This window comes from Panthera leo, chromosome C2 (assembly GCF_018350215.1).
Source record: "Panthera leo isolate Ple1 chromosome C2, P.leo_Ple1_pat1.1, whole genome shotgun sequence".
Lineage (NCBI taxonomy): Eukaryota > Metazoa > Chordata > Mammalia > Carnivora > Felidae > Panthera > Panthera leo.
In genome coordinates, this window is record NC_056687.1 from 103,535,036 (window position 1) to 103,554,503 (window position 19,468).

General features: G+C 35.3%; 1 protein-coding gene across 10 annotated transcripts in view; it reads right to left on the reverse strand.

The window, feature by feature from the left end:
- NMD3 (NMD3 ribosome export adaptor) overlaps positions 1–19,468 on the reverse strand; it is a 67,126-nt gene that overhangs the window by 24,294 nt on the left and 23,364 nt on the right. For 8 of the 10 annotated variants that reach the window (XM_042955668.1, XM_042955669.1, XM_042955670.1 and 5 more), the window contains 6 exons: positions 18,808–18,953; positions 15,970–16,082; positions 15,085–15,157; positions 13,765–13,871; positions 12,145–12,215; positions 11,595–11,705 (listed from right to left, as the gene is read on the reverse strand). In XM_042955668.1, coding sequence (XP_042811602.1) covers positions 11,595–11,705; positions 12,145–12,215; positions 13,765–13,871; positions 15,085–15,157; positions 15,970–16,082; positions 18,808–18,953 — 621 coding nt within the window. Of the gene's footprint in view, positions 1–10,318; positions 10,474–11,594; positions 11,706–12,144; positions 12,216–13,764; positions 13,872–15,084; positions 15,158–15,969; positions 16,083–18,807; positions 18,954–19,468 lie in introns of those variants that run through there. The other 2 variants (XM_042955675.1, XM_042955676.1) reach the window with 2 other exon arrangements.

Sequence of the window (19,468 nt, forward strand, 5' to 3'; positions counted from 1 at the left end):
CTCCCATAAGCTGAGGCCCTTCTTCCCTTTTGCTAATATCAGCAATAACAAAAGAAAAAATGGGTTCTTTTGTGAGACTTTTCTAAATAAGTTCCACTAGACAGAACTGAAACAACACACACACACACACATACTCTCTCTCTCATCACTTTAACTTTTCTCTAAGGACCATCTCAGATTATCAAAGATGAATAAATTGCCCAATAAAATATGTGAACATTCCCTCAAACAAATGACCTGATAGCAGCAAAGAATTATTTCTTTTCCTAATATTAGCTCTTCTACATGGCAATGCTTTTGATCCTTAAATTTTAATTCTGAAATAATTATATACTCATAGGAAGTAGCAAAAACAAAAAAAGTACAGGCAGATAATGTGAATTTTTCACCCAGACTCCCACCATGGTAACATCTTGCATAATTTTTAGAAAATTATAGGACCAAAACCAGGAAACTGATGCTGACATAATTCACAGAGTTCAGATTTTATAAGTTTCATAAGCATTTGTGTGTGTGTGTGTTGTGTGTGTTCACATGTGTACAATTTTATCACGTGGGTAGTTTCATGTAATCATCACCACAACCAAGAACTGTTTCATCACCAAGAAGCTCTCTTGTGCTACTCCATTACAGCCACACCCAGCTCCACACACACACCCCCCATCCCTAAACCCTGGCCATCACTAAACTGTTCTCCATCTCTATTAATTTGTTTCAAGAATGTTCCCTAAATGGAACCATACAATATGAAACCTTTTGAGATTGTTTGTTTTCACTCAGCATAATTCCCTTGAGATCCATTCAGGTTGTTCTATCAATAGTTCATTCCTTTATACTGATAAATAATATTCTATGGTATGAATGTACAAGTATGTTTATAGCAATGATATTTAATTTTCTAAAAAATGCTTTTCCTAACAAAATACTGCATGAAAACCAAATGTCTAAATAAAAATGAAGCTGCTCAGCCTGACAACAGTCAGGAAAAACTGGAGCTAGATCATCTTAACCTTCCCCACCTGCCCAAGGCACCTTCCAGAGCACTATTTAAAACCATTAAAACCTATAATACAGAAAGGAGAATATATATGGGGATGAACCCAGAATAGGTTTTGTACTCACTCAGATTAAGTGTGAAAATAGGAGTGACAGTCAGGCTGCTCTAAGGGAATCTTTAAGAGTACATCTACTGTCACCTGAAATCTAACCCTAATTAAGCAAGTGGGGAAAAGGGAGGTTGCCTATTTCTATAAGAAAAAGTATTATCCAGGGCACCTGGGTGGCTCAGTCGGTTAAGCGGCCGACTTCGGCTCAGGTCATGATCTCGAGGTCTGTGAGTTCGAGCCCTGAGTCAGGCTCTGTGCTGACAGCTCGGAGCCTGGAACCTGCTTCAGATTCTGTGTCTCCCTCTCTCTCTAGCCCTCCCCTGTTTGCGATCTGTCTCTTTCAAAAATGAATAAATGTTAAAAAAAATTTTTTTTAAAAAGAAAAAGTATTATCCATCAAAAACTGCTTAGTGAAACAAATTTTAAAGACCAAAGATTATCAGTTAGTTACTGCCAATAATGCTGCATAAGAAACCACTCCAAAACTCAAAAGCTTAATAATAATCACTTAATCTCCACTCATGGGTTTATCAGCCATTTAGGATGACACTGCCTTTAAATGTTCGATTCTGAGCCAAGTTGGGGAAGGCAGGGACTACTACCCAGGGCATATTCTTCTCATGGTGATGACAGAAGGACAAGAGCACAAATGCAAATAAGCTAAAGCATTTTAATCTTACCTTCTTACCATGTTTGCTAACATCCCAAGTCACAAAGTCAAATCTAAAGTTAAGGGGCGAAGAAATACATTCCACCACCATGAATAAAGGGCAAGTATAAAGCTATATATTACTACAGAGAAATTAAGAATTGTGACCAAGAATTCAATGTACCACATACACAAAGACTTGCTATCTCCCAAAATATTTCCTCCATCAGAATATGCCTCTGAATAAGACTCTGATCCCCCCAAAAAATGAAAACACTGTCAGGGGTAACACTTTATTCCCTATGAAAAGAGAAATGGCAAACATGACCACGGAAGGCAAAGAGTAAGAGATTGGGGGAACAGCCCCAAACTTCTTGCTATTCTACATATTTACCTAGGATCAGAGTTTGTCTATCTATCTCAAAGTACAAAGACAAAATGCCACAGTGAAACTCTACAATCAAAATACAAACTTTTTTAAAGATCCTCTTTGAAGTCACAACTCCACATTCCAGACCATTCGGAGTATTACCACCCCAGAAATCTGTCTGGTAACATTCCAGGGAGACTTGTACAGTACTTGTTTACACTGACACCCTTAAAGCCAGATGAACATTGATTTATCTTAGCCTCTATTAAGTAGTCAGCCCTTCAACATTATTCTGATCCAAATATACAAACACAGGAAAACTACCACACATATTTGGTACTTCTTGATTACCGCCCAATAAATTTCCTTCTGATTACAGTATACCTTCTCTGTATAGGTCCTGTGTCCACATGATTATTTACAGATACCATTTGTGCTATTATATACAATGAAATACCCTGGAGGAAGAAAATTTACTGTGTTAAACTGAACAGTCTATGTTAGCACTAAAAAATCAGAATTCTGTGGCTAATTAGCACTATACAGATAAAAATTTACCAAAGTTTAGAATTAGATGCAGGTCCTACTTGCATAAATAAAATGAAATCTTTTTTTTTTTTATTTTTTTTTTAATGTTTTTATTTATTTTTGAGGCAGAGAGAGACAGAGCATGAGCAGGGAAGGGGCAGAGAGAGAGGGAGACACAGAATCCAAAGCAGGTTCCAGGTTCTGAGCTGACAGCACAAAGCCCGATGTGGGGCTTGAACTCACAAACTGCGAGATCATGACCTGAGCTCAAGTCGGACGCTTAACCGACTGAGCCACCCAAGCGCCCCAATAAAATGAAGTCTTGAACAACATAAACAACTCTCCCTACAAATCCCATTTACCATCTCTCCAATGCCATTAAGATCTGGTTTCCTATCTTATGGACAGACTTGTAAGGAATTAAAGCCAAACTATACCCAACAAAAATTTCTACCCATTTTTCGAAGTATTCAAAAATCAGATAGTATTAACTACGTATTTGAGGACCTATGCATTGTGCTATATCTGCACTGCACTAAAGAAATGTAGTCTAGTTAGAAAGACAAAATACATAAATAGTAATAAAAACTTAGGAAACAAATAAAAACTAACCAAGTAGGACAGATAGTAACTGCTACAAAAGTTCAACAGATCAATATGAATTGGGCCTCATCTGAGTTAACCTAGAAATCATTAAGTGAAAAGAAAGAACATGTAAAACATCAAGAATAGAATATAAAAGAGATACTCTCATAAACTGTACCCCATGGAAGGTATATTTCTGGAAAGAATTTTGTAACATGTCCTAAGATTCTTATATACTCTTTGACACAGTCATTTCCTAAGAAAATAATGAGCAAAATGGACAGATGTTTATGAGGGGTAGGCAGAGAAAACCAACCTGGAAATGCCCAACTTCAAAGACTAACTAATCAAATGGTGGTGGTATTATCAGTCTATCAACTGGCTAATGCCACAGCAATGCTGTACAATGACCACAAATCCTGGGGCGCCTGTTCTCACAGCTATGATAGAGGCCCAAGCCCTCTTGAAGCCTAAACTCAGAACTTCCACCTCCTTCTAATCACCAAAGCCCAGAGCAAAAAGGCACTACCTACAAAGTTACATCAGGGGTCAGCAAACTACAGGCCATAGGCAAAACGTGGCCCACAGTCTTTTTTTTTTAAGCTTTATTAGAATATAGTCACTCCCTTTTATTTACATATTGGCTATGGCTCATTCATGCTACTATAGCAAAGTGATTGTGACAGAGACCATTAGACTGCAAAGTCTTAAATGTTTATTATTTGGTCCTACGCTACAGGATAAAAGTTGTGAGTGAAGAATTAGGACTATTTTTGCAATCTGGCAGTGGAGTATTGGTTTATTATTATATATATTTAAGAATTTTTAATGGCGAGGATGCCTGGGCGGCTCAGTCAGTTAAGCATCAGACTTCTGCTCAGGTCACATTCTCACAGTTCATGACTTTGAGCTGCATCGAGCTTTCTGGTGTCAGCACAGAGCCCACTTTGGGACACTCTGTCTCCCTCTCTCTCTGTCCCTCCCCCACTGGTTCTCTCTTTCTTCTCTCTCAAAATAAATAAATAAACTTAAAAAAAAAAAAAGGCAGTGAAATATGCAATTGAAATAAACATTGGAAACATTCTTTAAAAAAAAAAAAGAATTTTTAATGGCTTGGAAAAGACATAAAATAGTTAAGAAGTAAAAGAAGGTTTAAAAAAGTATATAGACAGTATGATCTCACCTCTACATAATCATGTATAAGTACGTGTATTACATATAAATAATTCATATACATATATTATTTTCATATATTTTTTAAAGACAAGGCACAGATTGGGAAAATACTTGCAAGACACATCTGATAAAAAGGACTTGTATCCAAAATACACAAGAAATCTTAAAACTCCACAATAAGAAATCAAACAACCAGGTTTAAAAATGGGCCAAAGATCTGAATAGACAACTCATCAAAGATACACAGATGGCAAATAAGCATATAAAAAGATGTTCATCACGTGTCATCAGGGGACTGTAAATTAAAGTAACAATGAGACACCACTACCTATTATAATGGCTGAAATCAAAAAAACTGACAATACCAAATGCTGATAAGAATGCAGAGCAACAAGAACTTTTTTACATTGCTGGTGGGAATGCAGAATGGTACAGCCACTTTGGAGGACAGTTTGGCAGCCTCTTCCAAAACTCAAGATAGTGTTACCACAAGATCCAGCAATCAGGCTCCTAGGTATTATCCAACTGATTTGAAAACTTATGTTTATACAAAAACCTGCATAGGGAAGTTTATTGCAGCTTTATTCGTAAGCACCAAAAGCTGGAAGTAACCAAGATGAATGGATAGGTGAATAAACAAAGTATGGTACATCTATACTATGGGGTATACTCAACAATAAAAAAATAAACTAGCAAGCCACAAAAAGAAAGAACATTAAAGACATACTGCTAAGTGAAAGAAGCCAGTATGATAGGCTACATGTTATGTGATTCCAATTATATGACACTCTGGAAAAGGCGAAACTACAGAGACAATAAAATGATCAATGGTTGCCAAGGACTTGGGGTTCAGGATGAATTGGTAAAGTGCAGGGGATTTTTAGGGCTGTAAAATTATTTGGTATGATACTATAATGGTTGATTCAAGACATGAACTTTGAAAGCCCACAGGACTTCATAGTACAAATAATGAATCTCCCTATATGCAAATTTTGAAAAAGCATTTAAGTCAGGGGATTGAAAGACTATGACAAATAACTGTATTACAAATATATGAAACAAGCTCACTGAAGGGGATGGGGAGAAGGTGCTCATCTAAGTAATGCTAAAAATGAGTACAGTCTGTAAGACTAAGGCAAGGGAACCATACATAAAACACAAGGTATTTATGGGACACAGGTGTGTAGTAGAATTGAGTAATTAAGTAAACGGATGGCAGATGATGGGAACAATGGCCAAAGTTATAACAATTCAAACAAAATAAAGTAGCATTAGATAATAACCCAAAATATAATAAAGGTATTCATGAATCCATATTGCTATAAATAAATGACTGAACAAATTAGTACATGGGTGAAAAGAGACAAATCTTCCATACAGAAGAGTTCCAAATAATTTATACAGATATCCCACCTTCAAGGAGGGGCAGTATGACTCACTACTTCTTAGGTATAGGCCGTGCAGAGTGACTTCCTTCTGAAGTGCACATTATGGAAAGGGGGGAAAAAGAGTATAGCGGAGAAATGACAAGCACTACCTCAGTCAGGTGATGAAGGCCAACATCAACAGTGATAAATCATGTTGCCAGTATATGCCCTTGATAAAATGTTATGAAAATAGCGTTTTGCCTGTGGTCTTCCTCCCAATAACCCATAATCCCAGTCTTAGGGGGAAAACATTAAATTCCAATGGTATGGTATCCTACAAAATATTTGATGAATACTCCTCAAAACTGTTAAGGTCCTCAAAAACAAGGGAAATCAAAGAAAGAGACACTGCCAAGAGGAGACTAAGGAAAACATGACAGCTAAATGTAACATGAGGAGGAAGTGTCTGGGTGGTTGAGTCAGTTAAGCGGCCAACTCTTAATTTAGGCTCAGGTCACGATCTCACACTTTTGTGAGTCCCATATTGGGCTCCACGCTGAGCGTGTGGCCTACTTGGGATTCTCTCTCCCTTTCTGCCCCTTTCTGACTCGTGCACATATGCACATGCATGTGTGTGCATGTGTGTGTGTATCTGTATCCACCCATTTCTCTCTCCCTTTCTAAGAAAGAAAAGAAAGAAAGAAAAGAAAGAAACAAACAAACAAACATACATACATTAACATGGTATCCTGGATGGGATCTTGGAAAAGAAAATGTACACTGAATAAGAACTAAAGATACCTAAACTACAACCTTTAGTTAATAATAATGTAATAGTACCGGCTCATTAAATAATAAAAGAAGCTGGGTGTGGCACGGGAACTCTGCACTATCTTCTCAATTTTTCTGAAGATCTACAACTATAAAACATAAAATCTATTAAAAAAAAAAATGTTAACAGTGATGATCTCCCTATAAGGGAAATGTTGGAAATTTATGCTTTTGTTTTTCTAATTCTCTGTACCACACACATTTTCTAAGATAAGCTCTATGCTGCTCTTAAAAGTGTATACATACAAGATTTGGGTTTTTCCAACTTGTTTAAGTACAAAACACTAGAACTGTGATTATAAATTTTAAAAGCAGATACTATTTATTAAATAGTTACAATTTGCTATGAATTGTATACGAAGAATTTTAACAATTATCTGTGTAATGAGCAGTATTACTCCTTTTTAAAATGTGAAGAAATATGGGGTGCCAGAGTGGCTCAGTTGGGTAAGTGTCTGACTCCTGATTTCAGCTCAGAGTGATCTGTACTGCACAGTGCTTGGACTCTCTCACTCTCTCTCTCTCTTCCCCTTCCCTGCTCACTCACACTCTCTCAAAACAAACTTAAAAAATAAAATGTGAAGAAACAGAACATCAGAAAGTTTAACTCATATAGTTAATAGGTGGCAGGTAAACAGGCTCCAAAACATCCTTTTATTTCTATATAATATAGATTCCCCAGAATTTCCTGTGCAGTACTTCATCAACTAATGCTAGTATATATACTACCTGAAAGCACTTCACAACAATGCTATGAAGTGAATTATAAAAAGCCATATTTATGTGAAACTGTGTCATAAGAAAAATGTGTGACAGGCACCACTGCAGTACTAACTCCACCAAAACCAGAAAACAAAATCTCCATCAGATAACACAACAAGCTTCATTACTATGTAAAAAACACAGTGGCTACCAAACCTACACCAAATAACTTTTGAGTACTACAGAGTTCTTGTTTTACCAGAAATTATCATGAATCATACCTTTTTCCTAGGTAATAAAGCAGTTCTTTCAAAATGTGTCGAGTCAAAGAACTAAAATTGAATATTTTCCTCACACTACTTTGAAATTCAAAGAGATACTGAGGCTGACTTCTTGCTTTCATCAAGGCTTACCACCCCACTGCTCAAATTATTTCAACATGTGACAGAATTGATAAGCAGAATGAATAGCCTACATCTGTGCTTTTTATGATGCCATTTCATGATTCCTTAATTCACAGGGTGATTCAACTGAAGCTGAAGAATTTTAAGTAAATTGGTTTATTTTTAGGTAAACTGGTCTGTATCATGAAAATAACCCAAGAGCAGACTGCATGTGGGGCCTGAACAAGGGAAACCCAAAACCTGCCCAAAGAGTTACGTTATAACATCAATATGCATGAACAAGATCAAATATATATGGACAAGAGCCTGTCAAAAGGACACAAAAGCCAGATTGATGGGGTACCCACTGGCCAAATCTGGGACAACGCGAGCATCAAAGTAAAAAATTCAACCAATAAAAAACCAAACCACCCAACTTCCAAAAACAGACAAAGGATCTGAATGGCCATTCTACCAATAAAGATATATGGGTAACAAGTACATGAGAAGATGCTTAACATAATTAGCCATCAGGGAGACGAAAATTAAAACCACAGAAAAACACCACCATCCACCTATCAGTCTGGCTTTAAAACAACCTGACACCACCAAGCGGTGGTGAGGATGCAGAATAACTGAAATGTTCATACACTGCAGGCGAGAAAGCAAAATGGCACAAACCACTTCAGAAAAAGTTTGGCAATTTTTTATAAAGTTAAATACATGTATACACTTATAATAGGATCCAACAATCCCATCCATACTTATTTACCTACGTAAAAGGAAAACCTATACAGAAATGTTCACAGCAGCTTTACTCCTAATCATCAAAACCTAGAAATTCAAATGTGCCTCAACAGGGGAATGGATAACTAGAACACCGTTATTACTCAAAATGAAAAGAAACAAACCTTGGGTGAATCTCAAGTGCACCATGCTGTGAAAACAGACTCAGAGACTACATACTGTATGATTTCATTTACGTATTTTGGAAAAAACAAACCATAAAGTCAGCGAACAGAACAGAAATTGCAGGGGTTGGGGGGATGGTTAAGGATGAGGGAAGGGCTTGAAAACAAAGGGGTAGCAAAGGGAATTTGCGGGGCGGGGGGAGGTTGGAGGAATGATAAAATTGTTCTGGAATTTGTGGTGGTAACTGTGTGAATCTACATGTATTAAAATTTATGGAACTGAAAATGACAAGACTGAATTTCATTGTCTTTAAGTTGAAAATAAATTTAAAAGGAAAAAAATCAAGAAAAATCATGATTAAAAAGGAATAAATCCTCTAACTCCTTAAAACAGAAAACCAACTAACCACCTAAGAATGCTTAGGGACATCTGGACTAATCAACAGCACAAGTCTCCAGATACAAATGCATTGAGAATTTGGTATTACTTCTGGGAACTTGGTATTACCTCTAGTCCTGCTAAAAGGGTTTACCCTAAATCTAATCATGAGAAACCATCAAACAAGCCCAAATTGGGGTCATTTTACAAAATAACTGGCTTGGACTCTTCAAAAATGCCAATTACATAAAACGTAAAAACTCAAGAACTGGTCCAGATGAAAGAAGTCTAAAAAGAGATATGAGAACCCAGTGCAATGCACAATCTTAGATTTATTTTTTCTATAAAAGACTTCATAGGTGGGACAACTGACAAAATTTCGATATGGCCCACTGATTAGATATCACTATTGTGTCAATGTTAATTTTATGATTTTGATCATTGCCCTATGGTTATGTAAGAAAATTTACTTAGAAAGAAAGCAAATGAGGTAAGCATTGGCATTTGGCAAACCTGAGGAAAGGGTATCCAGGAATTCTTTGTACTATTCTTGTAACAGTCTGAAATTATATCAAAACTGAAAGTAAATTATTAAAAAAGGTAACATCCCTTGGACTAAAAATAACAGATCAAGTAATCTAAAGGATGGAATCAATATGAACAAATTTACTAAAATAGTCTAGAGAAAACACTGGCACTTACTCAGTATTGACTACAGAGGAGTGTCTAGTCCTGACACTCAAGCCTGGAGTTCTAGATTCTACTATGGCAAGGATTAGCTTGATGCTGTTAAATTATACAAGCAATTCTCCCTTAACTCTTTGCATGCTCATAAAAAGACTTCCACCTTTAAAACACCACCTTTAAGTGAAGATCTGGCTACAAAAGAAGATAATTCATCATACTGACTTAGAAATTACTCATATTTATAAACTGGGTTATAAATCAGCTTCTTGAAAATTTGATTAATGCCAGCCTTCCCAAATTGTATCAACTCTGGGACATGAACAAGAGTATTTGGGGACCCATAGCCTGGGAACCATACTCTTAAAATGGTAAGTTTATCAAGGCTGTGTAACTGTGAGGGCTCCTGGCTATCACCTTTTCTATTAGCTACATTCCTTCACCTCGTCATAGCCTCCTTTCAACCAAGAAGTTTCATTACTCATAAAGACAACATAAAAGAGAATAATACTAAATAAGTTCAGCAGGAAACTGTATTTTTAGTGGGAAAATCATGAAAAGTACTCAAATAATTTCACCTGGGAAAACTGCATAAGATACTATCATTTAAATATGACACTAATACAATCACTTTAAGGACACACAAAAAAGAGGAAAATGTTTTTATTTCATGCTTTTTAAAGTCTTGACATACAAGAGGTAAACCAAACCACAAGTGAAAACTTTAAATATGCAGACAGAACAGGAGCCACTATAAAAACTTCAGGCCTTTATCCATAACTTCAGAACTGGGGAGTCTAATCTTAAAAAAAGGAAAATGCTCCATTCAGCACTCACTTAATTGCCTTATTTAGTGGTATACCTAGAGTTTATGAATTAGCTCTTGGTTCTGGCATACTTAGTAAGTCTGATACTGCTTACAGAAATAGGATCTTAATACTTCATTCTCAGAACACTTTAAAATTCAAGCCAATGTTTTTCTTTCAAAGAGTGGAAGGTATTTCTCATTCAAGTCTGATTCATGGTTTTATAAAGCATAAAGATCATCTTCATTATTTCATCATGTATATGCTGGATTCAAATATTCTTTTTGATGGTGATCTACTCAATGACAGAAACTTAATATGAAGAAAATTCCTTCCTTCTCAATTTGTAAACCAAAATTTTAAAAGCAAAAATGTTTGAAGTGATAGGAAGACATTTTTATGACATAAGCTACTGCTCTAAGCTGCTGGCCTGAGCAAAAACAACGAAAGTACACATTGTTAACTTTTAAGTAGTCTATGTTTGCTACAAATCCATACATATTTTAAACATATTTTCTTCTGCAATAAAAATCAAGATAATCCCAATTTAACAGCTTTTGAAGATGTTAACATTTTGAATAAAGTAACTTCTCCCGAATGTCCAGGAATAAACTGAACCACAACTTACCTACCCCAATGACATAAAAATGATCAAAGTGCATAAAAAGTTCCTATTAAAAATGATTCTTCATATGCACTTTTACTAAAGCAATCAATGCAAAATGAATGTAAAGCTTGTTTTATGATTCAAGATTTAGGTAACCTCCAAATAATCACAACTTTTAAGATTTGAAATCCAGTGCTACAGTATGGAAAAGAGTAGGGTCTCCTAAAAAGGCAAACTTATAAAATTCCACACGCAAAATGGCCTCAATATCTGTAATAATTACATTCTCCATAATCTTTTATCTAAAACTTCAAAGCCATCAATCTCTTTCAGTGCTCTGAATGAGCAATCAAAATAGTCCCATTTATTCAAGTTTAAAACTAAATTTCTCCTCTCTCAATATGGAAGCACAAATGGAATAGACAATAAAAGTTATTTTGTCCAACATCCTGAGCCTACAGATATGGAAATCATCTACAACCCAATCTCATTGTGTCATCATCGATTCACCTTCTTCACCAGTAGCATCTTGGGAAATATGAAGGTCTTCAAGCATCTCAGCCAGACTAATTCGAGGTGCTCCTTCATCATCCGTGTCACTTTCCACAGGAATGGTTGAATCTAAAAAAATACAAGGAGGAGTTCAAATACAAATATGAAAATATACAAAATGCCTGCCTCTACCATCTTTCCTATCATTTAAACATATTATATTAGCAGTTCTTGTACCACATCTAGAGCAGGCATTTATATTCACTGAATGACTGAACTGCATAAATATATAAATAAATATCCACTAGTATAGAGATCAGAAACTTGAAGGGTCATGCTCGGATACAATGATATCAAATGTGATAGGGCAAACAACATTTTAATAAGTCCTACTGTTCTGCAAGTGTTTTTATTTTTTGCAAATGTTTAATTAGAGGACTTTTAAAACCACACAGTAAAAGTCATTTATGCAATGAAAGTTTAAGATACCAAAATACTTACACGGGGTTAACATATCTATACAAAAGCAAAAGATGCAACTTAAATCAAACACTCGTAAAACACTAACCTCTATAAATGTTTACATTTTTTCTAATTGCCTCATCTTCTTCAAGATCTTCAAGGAAATCTTGGTATTGCCTACAGAAGAATAAAGAAACATTTAAATATTTCATCTTTGGGGCGCCTGGGTGGCTCAGTCGGTTGAGCCTCCGACTTCGGCTCAGGTCATGATCTCGCAGTTTGTGAGTTCGAGCCCCGCGTCGGGCTCTGTGCTGACAGCTCGGAGCCTGGAGCCTGCTTCGGATTCTGTGTCTCCCTGTCTCTCTGACGACCCCCCCCACCCCCCCGTTCATGCTCTGTCTGTCTCTGTCTCAAAAATAAATAAACACTAAAAAAATTAAAAAAAAAAAAAATATTTCATCTTTACCAAGACAGTATGGAGTTGTTTTCCTCATTTTCAGCACTGTAAGATAAATGTGTTCCATGTATGAAAATCTTTAAAAATAATAACTGAAGGTCAAATATGGATGTTAATTAAATAGTCTGACAAATTTAAAAAAATATTTTCTTTCAAAATTACATGATATATACACAATTGGGGTGACTGGGTGGCTCAGTCCACCTCTTGGACTTAGCATGCAACTCCTGATTTCAGCTCAGGTCATAATCTCACAGTTTGTGAGTTTGAACCCTGCATTAGGCTTGCACTGACAGCACGGAGCCTGATCATGATTCTGTATCTCATTCTCTCTCTCCCCCTCCCCTGTTTGCACTCTCTTTCTAAAAATAAATAAACTTTAATGTCCCTCCCCTCAAGTCATATGGCTAAGTTAAAATACATGCACTTTTAAGTCTATAGATGAAATAACCATATATGTACTTATAATATCTAATTTAACATTATATATTTATAAATACTTACTTTAAACTACATGAGACTATATTTTGCTATCTACCACTCACATTTCATGACACAATTTTATTTAAACTCATTTTTTTAGACAGTGTCTTAACCATTATTAAAACCATTTTTCAATCATCCAATATAATTTTCTAGAACCCAACATCTTCATTTCTCCTTAGGTTGTTTGAAAACAGCATATTTAGAAAAATCTGAGGGTTGATGGGGGGTGGGAGGGTGGGGAAGGTGGGAGATGGGTACTGAGGAGGGCACTCGTTGGGAGCACTGGGTGTTGTATGGAAACCAATTTGACAATAAATTTCATATTAAAAAGAAGGAAGGAAGGAAGGAAGGAAGGAAGGAAGGAAGGAAGGAAGGAAAGAAAGAAAGAAAGAAAGAAAGAAAGAAAGAAAGAAAGAAAGAAAGGCAACATATTTGATATTAAAGGGCTATTTTCTTTTCATCTGGAGTCGTAAGTACTCATTTGCTATTTGCGATATCCACAATGTAATTACTAATGTTAACTTTTCAAATGTGTTGTTTACAACAATGTTGCAATTCTCAGGTCAAAACCCAGGAAATAATAATCAAATCTGTTAAATATCATTATATCCTCCCTACATTGATTCGATATCCTCTTACGCTGATTCAATTAACACAATAAAAATACAAAATTAATACTGAATGGAATAATCATGTGATGACTATATAAAATATAAAAACTATAAAGATTTATTATAAGGATTTCCTTTGAGACAACATATAAGGTTTAAAGAAAAGTAGGACCTTTCATCATCTGTATCCATGTTTTCTCTATCTCTTGCAAGCTCTTTCAGTTTCCAGTTTCTACGACGCTGACGTTTGGTACGGTCATAGTTCTTCTTGATTAATACCTAAAAGTAAAAGAAATATTTGCAAAGTTACAAAAAAATGGGAACTAAATAACGGGGCCTCCAAATCCAATAAAGTTAAAAAGAGAAAGATTCTGAGAATGCCGAAAAGTCACCAAACTGATGAGTGGTTACATCTTAGGGAAAAAAAAATAGGGATCAAGAGGCAGGGTCAAGAGAACTTTTAACATTTTTCTTCATGTAGTCAGTATTTTATGAAAATGCAGTCAGCCATCATTTGTATGTGTTATAATTTACTAACGAAATTTTCCAGTGACTAAAAATTAAACTGCTTTTTTATACCCAAAACTTCAAATTTCTGATGTCTTAATCATCCTGAAATATTATCACAGGCAGGCATTTTTCCTTTTATTACTACTAATAAGCACTTATAGAAGTACATAGATCTTTCACAAATGTATGTCCTAGGGAAGTTTAAAAAATTGTGGAATAAGTGAAAATAATTTTACACAATGCAAAATCTTGTATGACTGTCTTAATCTCCTCTTACAACCTTGTTAGACTTTTATCTAAACTATGCTTCTATTTCCTAATTTACTAATCAATAAAAGCACAACTGGGTGGTGAGAAGGGGAGTCCTTCTTATATCCTGACTTTATTTTTACCCACAGCTAAAGAGATTAGTGTTTATTTTAAAAGATAAGTCAAGCAGGAGATAGTCTTTCCCATTTCATATTCACTCTTGTTCATGATTCTAATAAACTCATGTTAGTATTTAACAGTTTTTTTTTTCAGAAGTAACATTCTTTCTCTAAGACTGAACACTGTAAAGATTATTTTCAACTGCAATTATAGTTAAGCCTGAATAACCTGAATAATGGTTTAAATTCTAAACTCCTTAACTGAACAATATATGAAATAAGCTAAGCCTAAAAGAATGAACCTAAATTAAGTTCTAAAGGTCATCATTTTTAGCTGCAAATTTATTTTTGCTCTACTGATGGTACCAAGCCATTCTGACAGAGAGTGAAAATTCGATTATAAGATTATAAGAGCAACAAAAAAACCTCAATAAATCTTGGATTTTCTCCTCAAAGACACATGATTAAACATGAAGGCTTTTGCCATTACACCTTAACTCCAATTTCAAAAGAAACCTCTAAATAGATTTTATTTTCATAAATGTGAACTCGTGCATCTTACCCATAAGAGTTATCAATCCTCTTTAACACAGGAAAGAAATCTAAAGCCTTACCACATCTGGGACTCTATCTGAGTTCATTTTGTTGACATGCTCATCATTTAAGTTACAGTTGGCCAAATCAAATCTGAAATAAAAACAATTAAACACTTAAGGACAGAAACACTTAATGCTTTCCACATTACTTTTTATTTTATTTTAATTTTATGGAATTTAGAGTTCCTAAGATTAACATTTAATATGCTTTTCCACATTAAAAGTTTTGCAGTTTACTATACAGTGAACATGCCTTTATAGATACTGGTAAAGACAAAATGCACTGCTATCTGTGAGTTTCACGTATTACCCATCACTGTCCACCTTATCATATTGCAAAAGAATCAAAACAGACATAGATCAGTACAACATTAAGAATTCAGTTAGATGGTTCCATTTAGTTTACTAAAAAAAAATGATTCTTTAAAAAGATGGCCAAAATGGAATAACTATGAGCTTTTGTCCAATCCAGTTTAATTTAGCTACCAATAAGCAAACTGTAACGCTCCTAAACTCTTAAATTCTTTTTGGAATAAACAGCTTTAGTATTTTAGATGGCTTTGCTGGATCCCAAAGAAAATTTGCAATGTCAATCGCCAGTTTAAAATACTATAGTACTTATAGGAGTCCCGGGGTGGCTCAGCTAGTTAAGTATCCGACTCTGGACTTCAGCTTAGGTCATGATCTCAGGGTCTTGAGTTCGAGCCCCATATTGGGCTCTGTGCTGCAATGGGCATGGAACCTGCTTAAGATTCTCTCTCCCTCTCCATCTGCCCCTTCCCCACTCACGTGCGTATGCTCACACTCATAAAAGAGAGAAGGGGACGGGAGAGGAAGGGTGGGGGGGAGGAGGAGAGGGGAGGGGAGGGGAGGGAAAAGAAAATACTATAAAATAATACAAACCCCAATACCAGGTCTCCAGGATTTAGAAGATGTCCCAAATGAGTGCGACAGAAGTACTGTTTATCTGTATTCATTTCGGATGTTTTCTGTACCCAGACTTCCCCAAGCGTATGCTTGACAGGAAAGAAAATGCACTCTTCAATAACCCAGGCATAATTCAAAATGCATCTCACAAAAACTATATACAATGTTGATTTTGGTTTTCTAAATTTTCATTTTAAAGACAGCAACTGTTTTATTTTTCAGATCTCTGAAACATTGTCAAAATTAACAAATTACTGTATTGAATACAGAAAAACTCAAGGAATACATAAAATAAGTATGTTTATTAAGATTTTATTCAAGGCTTTATAAAACATTAAGAATGTCACCTAAATACAGATATCATATATAGAATTTTCAAAGCAAATGTTTTCACAGGGAGATAGGCAATACAAAGAGCAAAAAGAATAACTGAAAAAGTACAAGAATCTTAACTCTAGAAAATATCCTAAGCAACCCCTTATTTTATACATAAGGTTCAAAAAACCAAGGTTCAGACAAAACATTCTAGCAATCCCAGTGGCGGCACAATCCCAGTAGCTGCTGCTGCTGCTACTACAGAACCCAAATCTTTATGAAATTAATTTTTTAGACGTCTACTATTTGAGCTATAACCCTTTTTTTCCTTAATACCTATTGCAGAAACAACATTCCAAGTTTGAAATTTTAAACTAGAAACAATTAAAGTCCCTTTCCAAGATAGGATTTTACAAACAATTATAATTGACATTTCAAATTTCTAGGCTGAATTAAGTATAGCATTTGCCAATACTTTTTACTAACAAAAAGAGACCTAAGTAAAATGGGATCAAGAGGGAAAAAACTAGGAGTAATAAACAGAGGAATTAAGGAATCTCAGAGAGGCAAAAAGAGAGAGGGAGAAATGAAAAATGACAGGTCCCAGATTTAGGAAAGAACTGAAAAAAAAAAAAAAAGTGAATCCCTAGTTTCTTCAAAACTAAACATTCATTACCAAATGATATGACAAAACATGCTCCTTGGTATTTACTTACCCAAAGGAGTTGAAAACTTGTCTACACAAAACTGAAAACAAAGGATGTTAATACAACTTTATTCATAATGGTCAAAACTTGGAAGCAGCCAAGATGTCCTTCACTAGGTGAATAGGCAAATAGGCGTGGTAAATCCACGCAATGAAATATTATTTGGTACTTAAAGATTATACGATTCTAACTATATACAATTATGGAAAAAGCAAAACTACAGAGACAGTAAAAAGATCAGTGATTGAGATTAGGATAGAGGGGAAGGACGAACAGGCAGAGAGCACAGAGGATTTTTAGAGCAGTGAAAATCCCTTTATGACACTATAGTGAGGGACACATGTCATCATCAAACATTTGTCTAAACCCATAAAATGTACAATATTAAGAGAGAAACATAATGTAAACTACCAACTTTGGTTATCATGTATCAATGTAGATTCATCAATTGTAACAAATGTACCACTCTCATGGGTGGATACTGATAATGGAGGAGGCAACAGCATGTATATGCCCTGCATGTATATACAGGGAGTATATGGGACATCTCTAACTCCTCATAATTTTGTGGTGAACCTAAAACTGCTCTAAAAAAGTACAAGACTTTCAAAAACATTTTTTTAAGAACTCAGGAGCTCCCACTGGCTAAATATGGGGCAGTCTGAATGGGAGGAAAGAAGCAAGACAGGCAGGCTAATAACAATGGGAAAAAAGTCGTAACATTATTATGAAGAGATCTGGCTATTAGTGAAACAGCCAAACGCTACTATGACTTGATACATCATAAAAGATGCACAGCAACACTTCTGAAATGTTCCGGCCAAAAATAACCTAAGTTTAAGAAAGCCTCTTAGATCCACTTTTCATTAAAAGAAATTAAAAAGAAAGCTAAATGACATCATGAGGAAACAATAAGAGATCCATAAGATAAATGCCCCAGTTGCCTTAGGGAGTTATAAAAAAAAAAGAAAAAGAAAGAATGGAAGGGGACTATTATTAAGTAAAAGATTTAAGAGGTATAATATTCACATTCAATATATGGTCCCCAACTAGGTACTACTTTGAATAAAACACAAGAGACATTTTGGGACAAACAAGGAAATTTGAATATAAACTATATATGAATGATAATACTTTGATTATGTAGAAAAATGTTCTGTTTTAGAGATGCATTCTGAAGTATTCAGTAGTGGTAACATATACTCAAATTTAAAATGTTTGAAACTTTTTATTTTTTTTTTTAATTTTTTTTTTTAATGTTTGTTTATTTTTGACAGAGAGAGAGACAGAGCATGAGTGGGGGAGGGGCAGAAAGAGAGGGAGACAGAATCCGAAGCAGGATCCAGGCTCTGAGCTGTCAGCACAAAGCCCAACGCGGGGCTCAAACTCACGGACCGCGAGATCATGACCTGAGCCGAAGTCGGACGTTCAACCGACTGAGCCACCCAGGCGCCCCGAAAAATGTTTAAAACTTTTTAGTCAGAAAAAGTTTGCTTGTCATTTGGTCCTCCTATATAACAGTAAAGCAAAGAAGTGCTTTTTCACAATAAACATTTTTTAAAATGTTCCCAACATTAAAGAGAAACATGAATTTACCAGAAAAATTAAGTCTAATAAATTTCACCACAATGACCACACACTAAAAACAAATATGGAATGCATTTGTAATCTAATGAGGTGTTAGCTTTATATGGAACCACATTTTGGAATTATACTAACTAAAAAAAATACAAGAGAGGGACCAAAATAATGAACTGGGGGTGGAAAAAAAGATGGGCAGGACGGAACTTACCTTTTTTGATATCATTCCAGCCCCGGCACTGCGTTTTAAATCTCGGACTATGCTGCATTCCATCACAATAAATTCCTCTAGCTGTTTGGGATGGCATAAACTATTGAAAGGGTTACTCCAGAAAGTGCTTCCATCAATATCTGCAACTAAGTATAAACACAGAACATCAAAGAACAACAGAAATGAAGTATTTCAAATGTGTTAATTAGGAAGAAGTTGATATATATGAACTGAGAAGCATGAGGTCAACAGAACCACAGTGGCAACTTTCTAGAATCATCATTTACTCCTATAAATCAGCCCCAAACTTTTCACAATACAAGAAAAATTTCAGGTGTCAGTTATATCTTAAGTAGTTACTATCATCAGAATCCCACAGAGGTAAGTGTCTTTAAAATAAGATCAGATCCATTCAGTTGTATAGTTGTTCCATGTGCTGGCATGTTAGAAATGTTATCAATCATCTTAGCTGCTTAATTTATGGTAAGTAAAGTCCTACCTGACAGATGTTCATCCCAATACTGCAAACATACCTTTGACTTATGAATCTAATTGACAAGGATAATAAAGGACTCTAAAAACTATAAACTCTATTTTTATAACAGAAAACTACATTACAGGAAATACATGAAAAAGATCAAGAAGTAGAAGATGCAAGCAA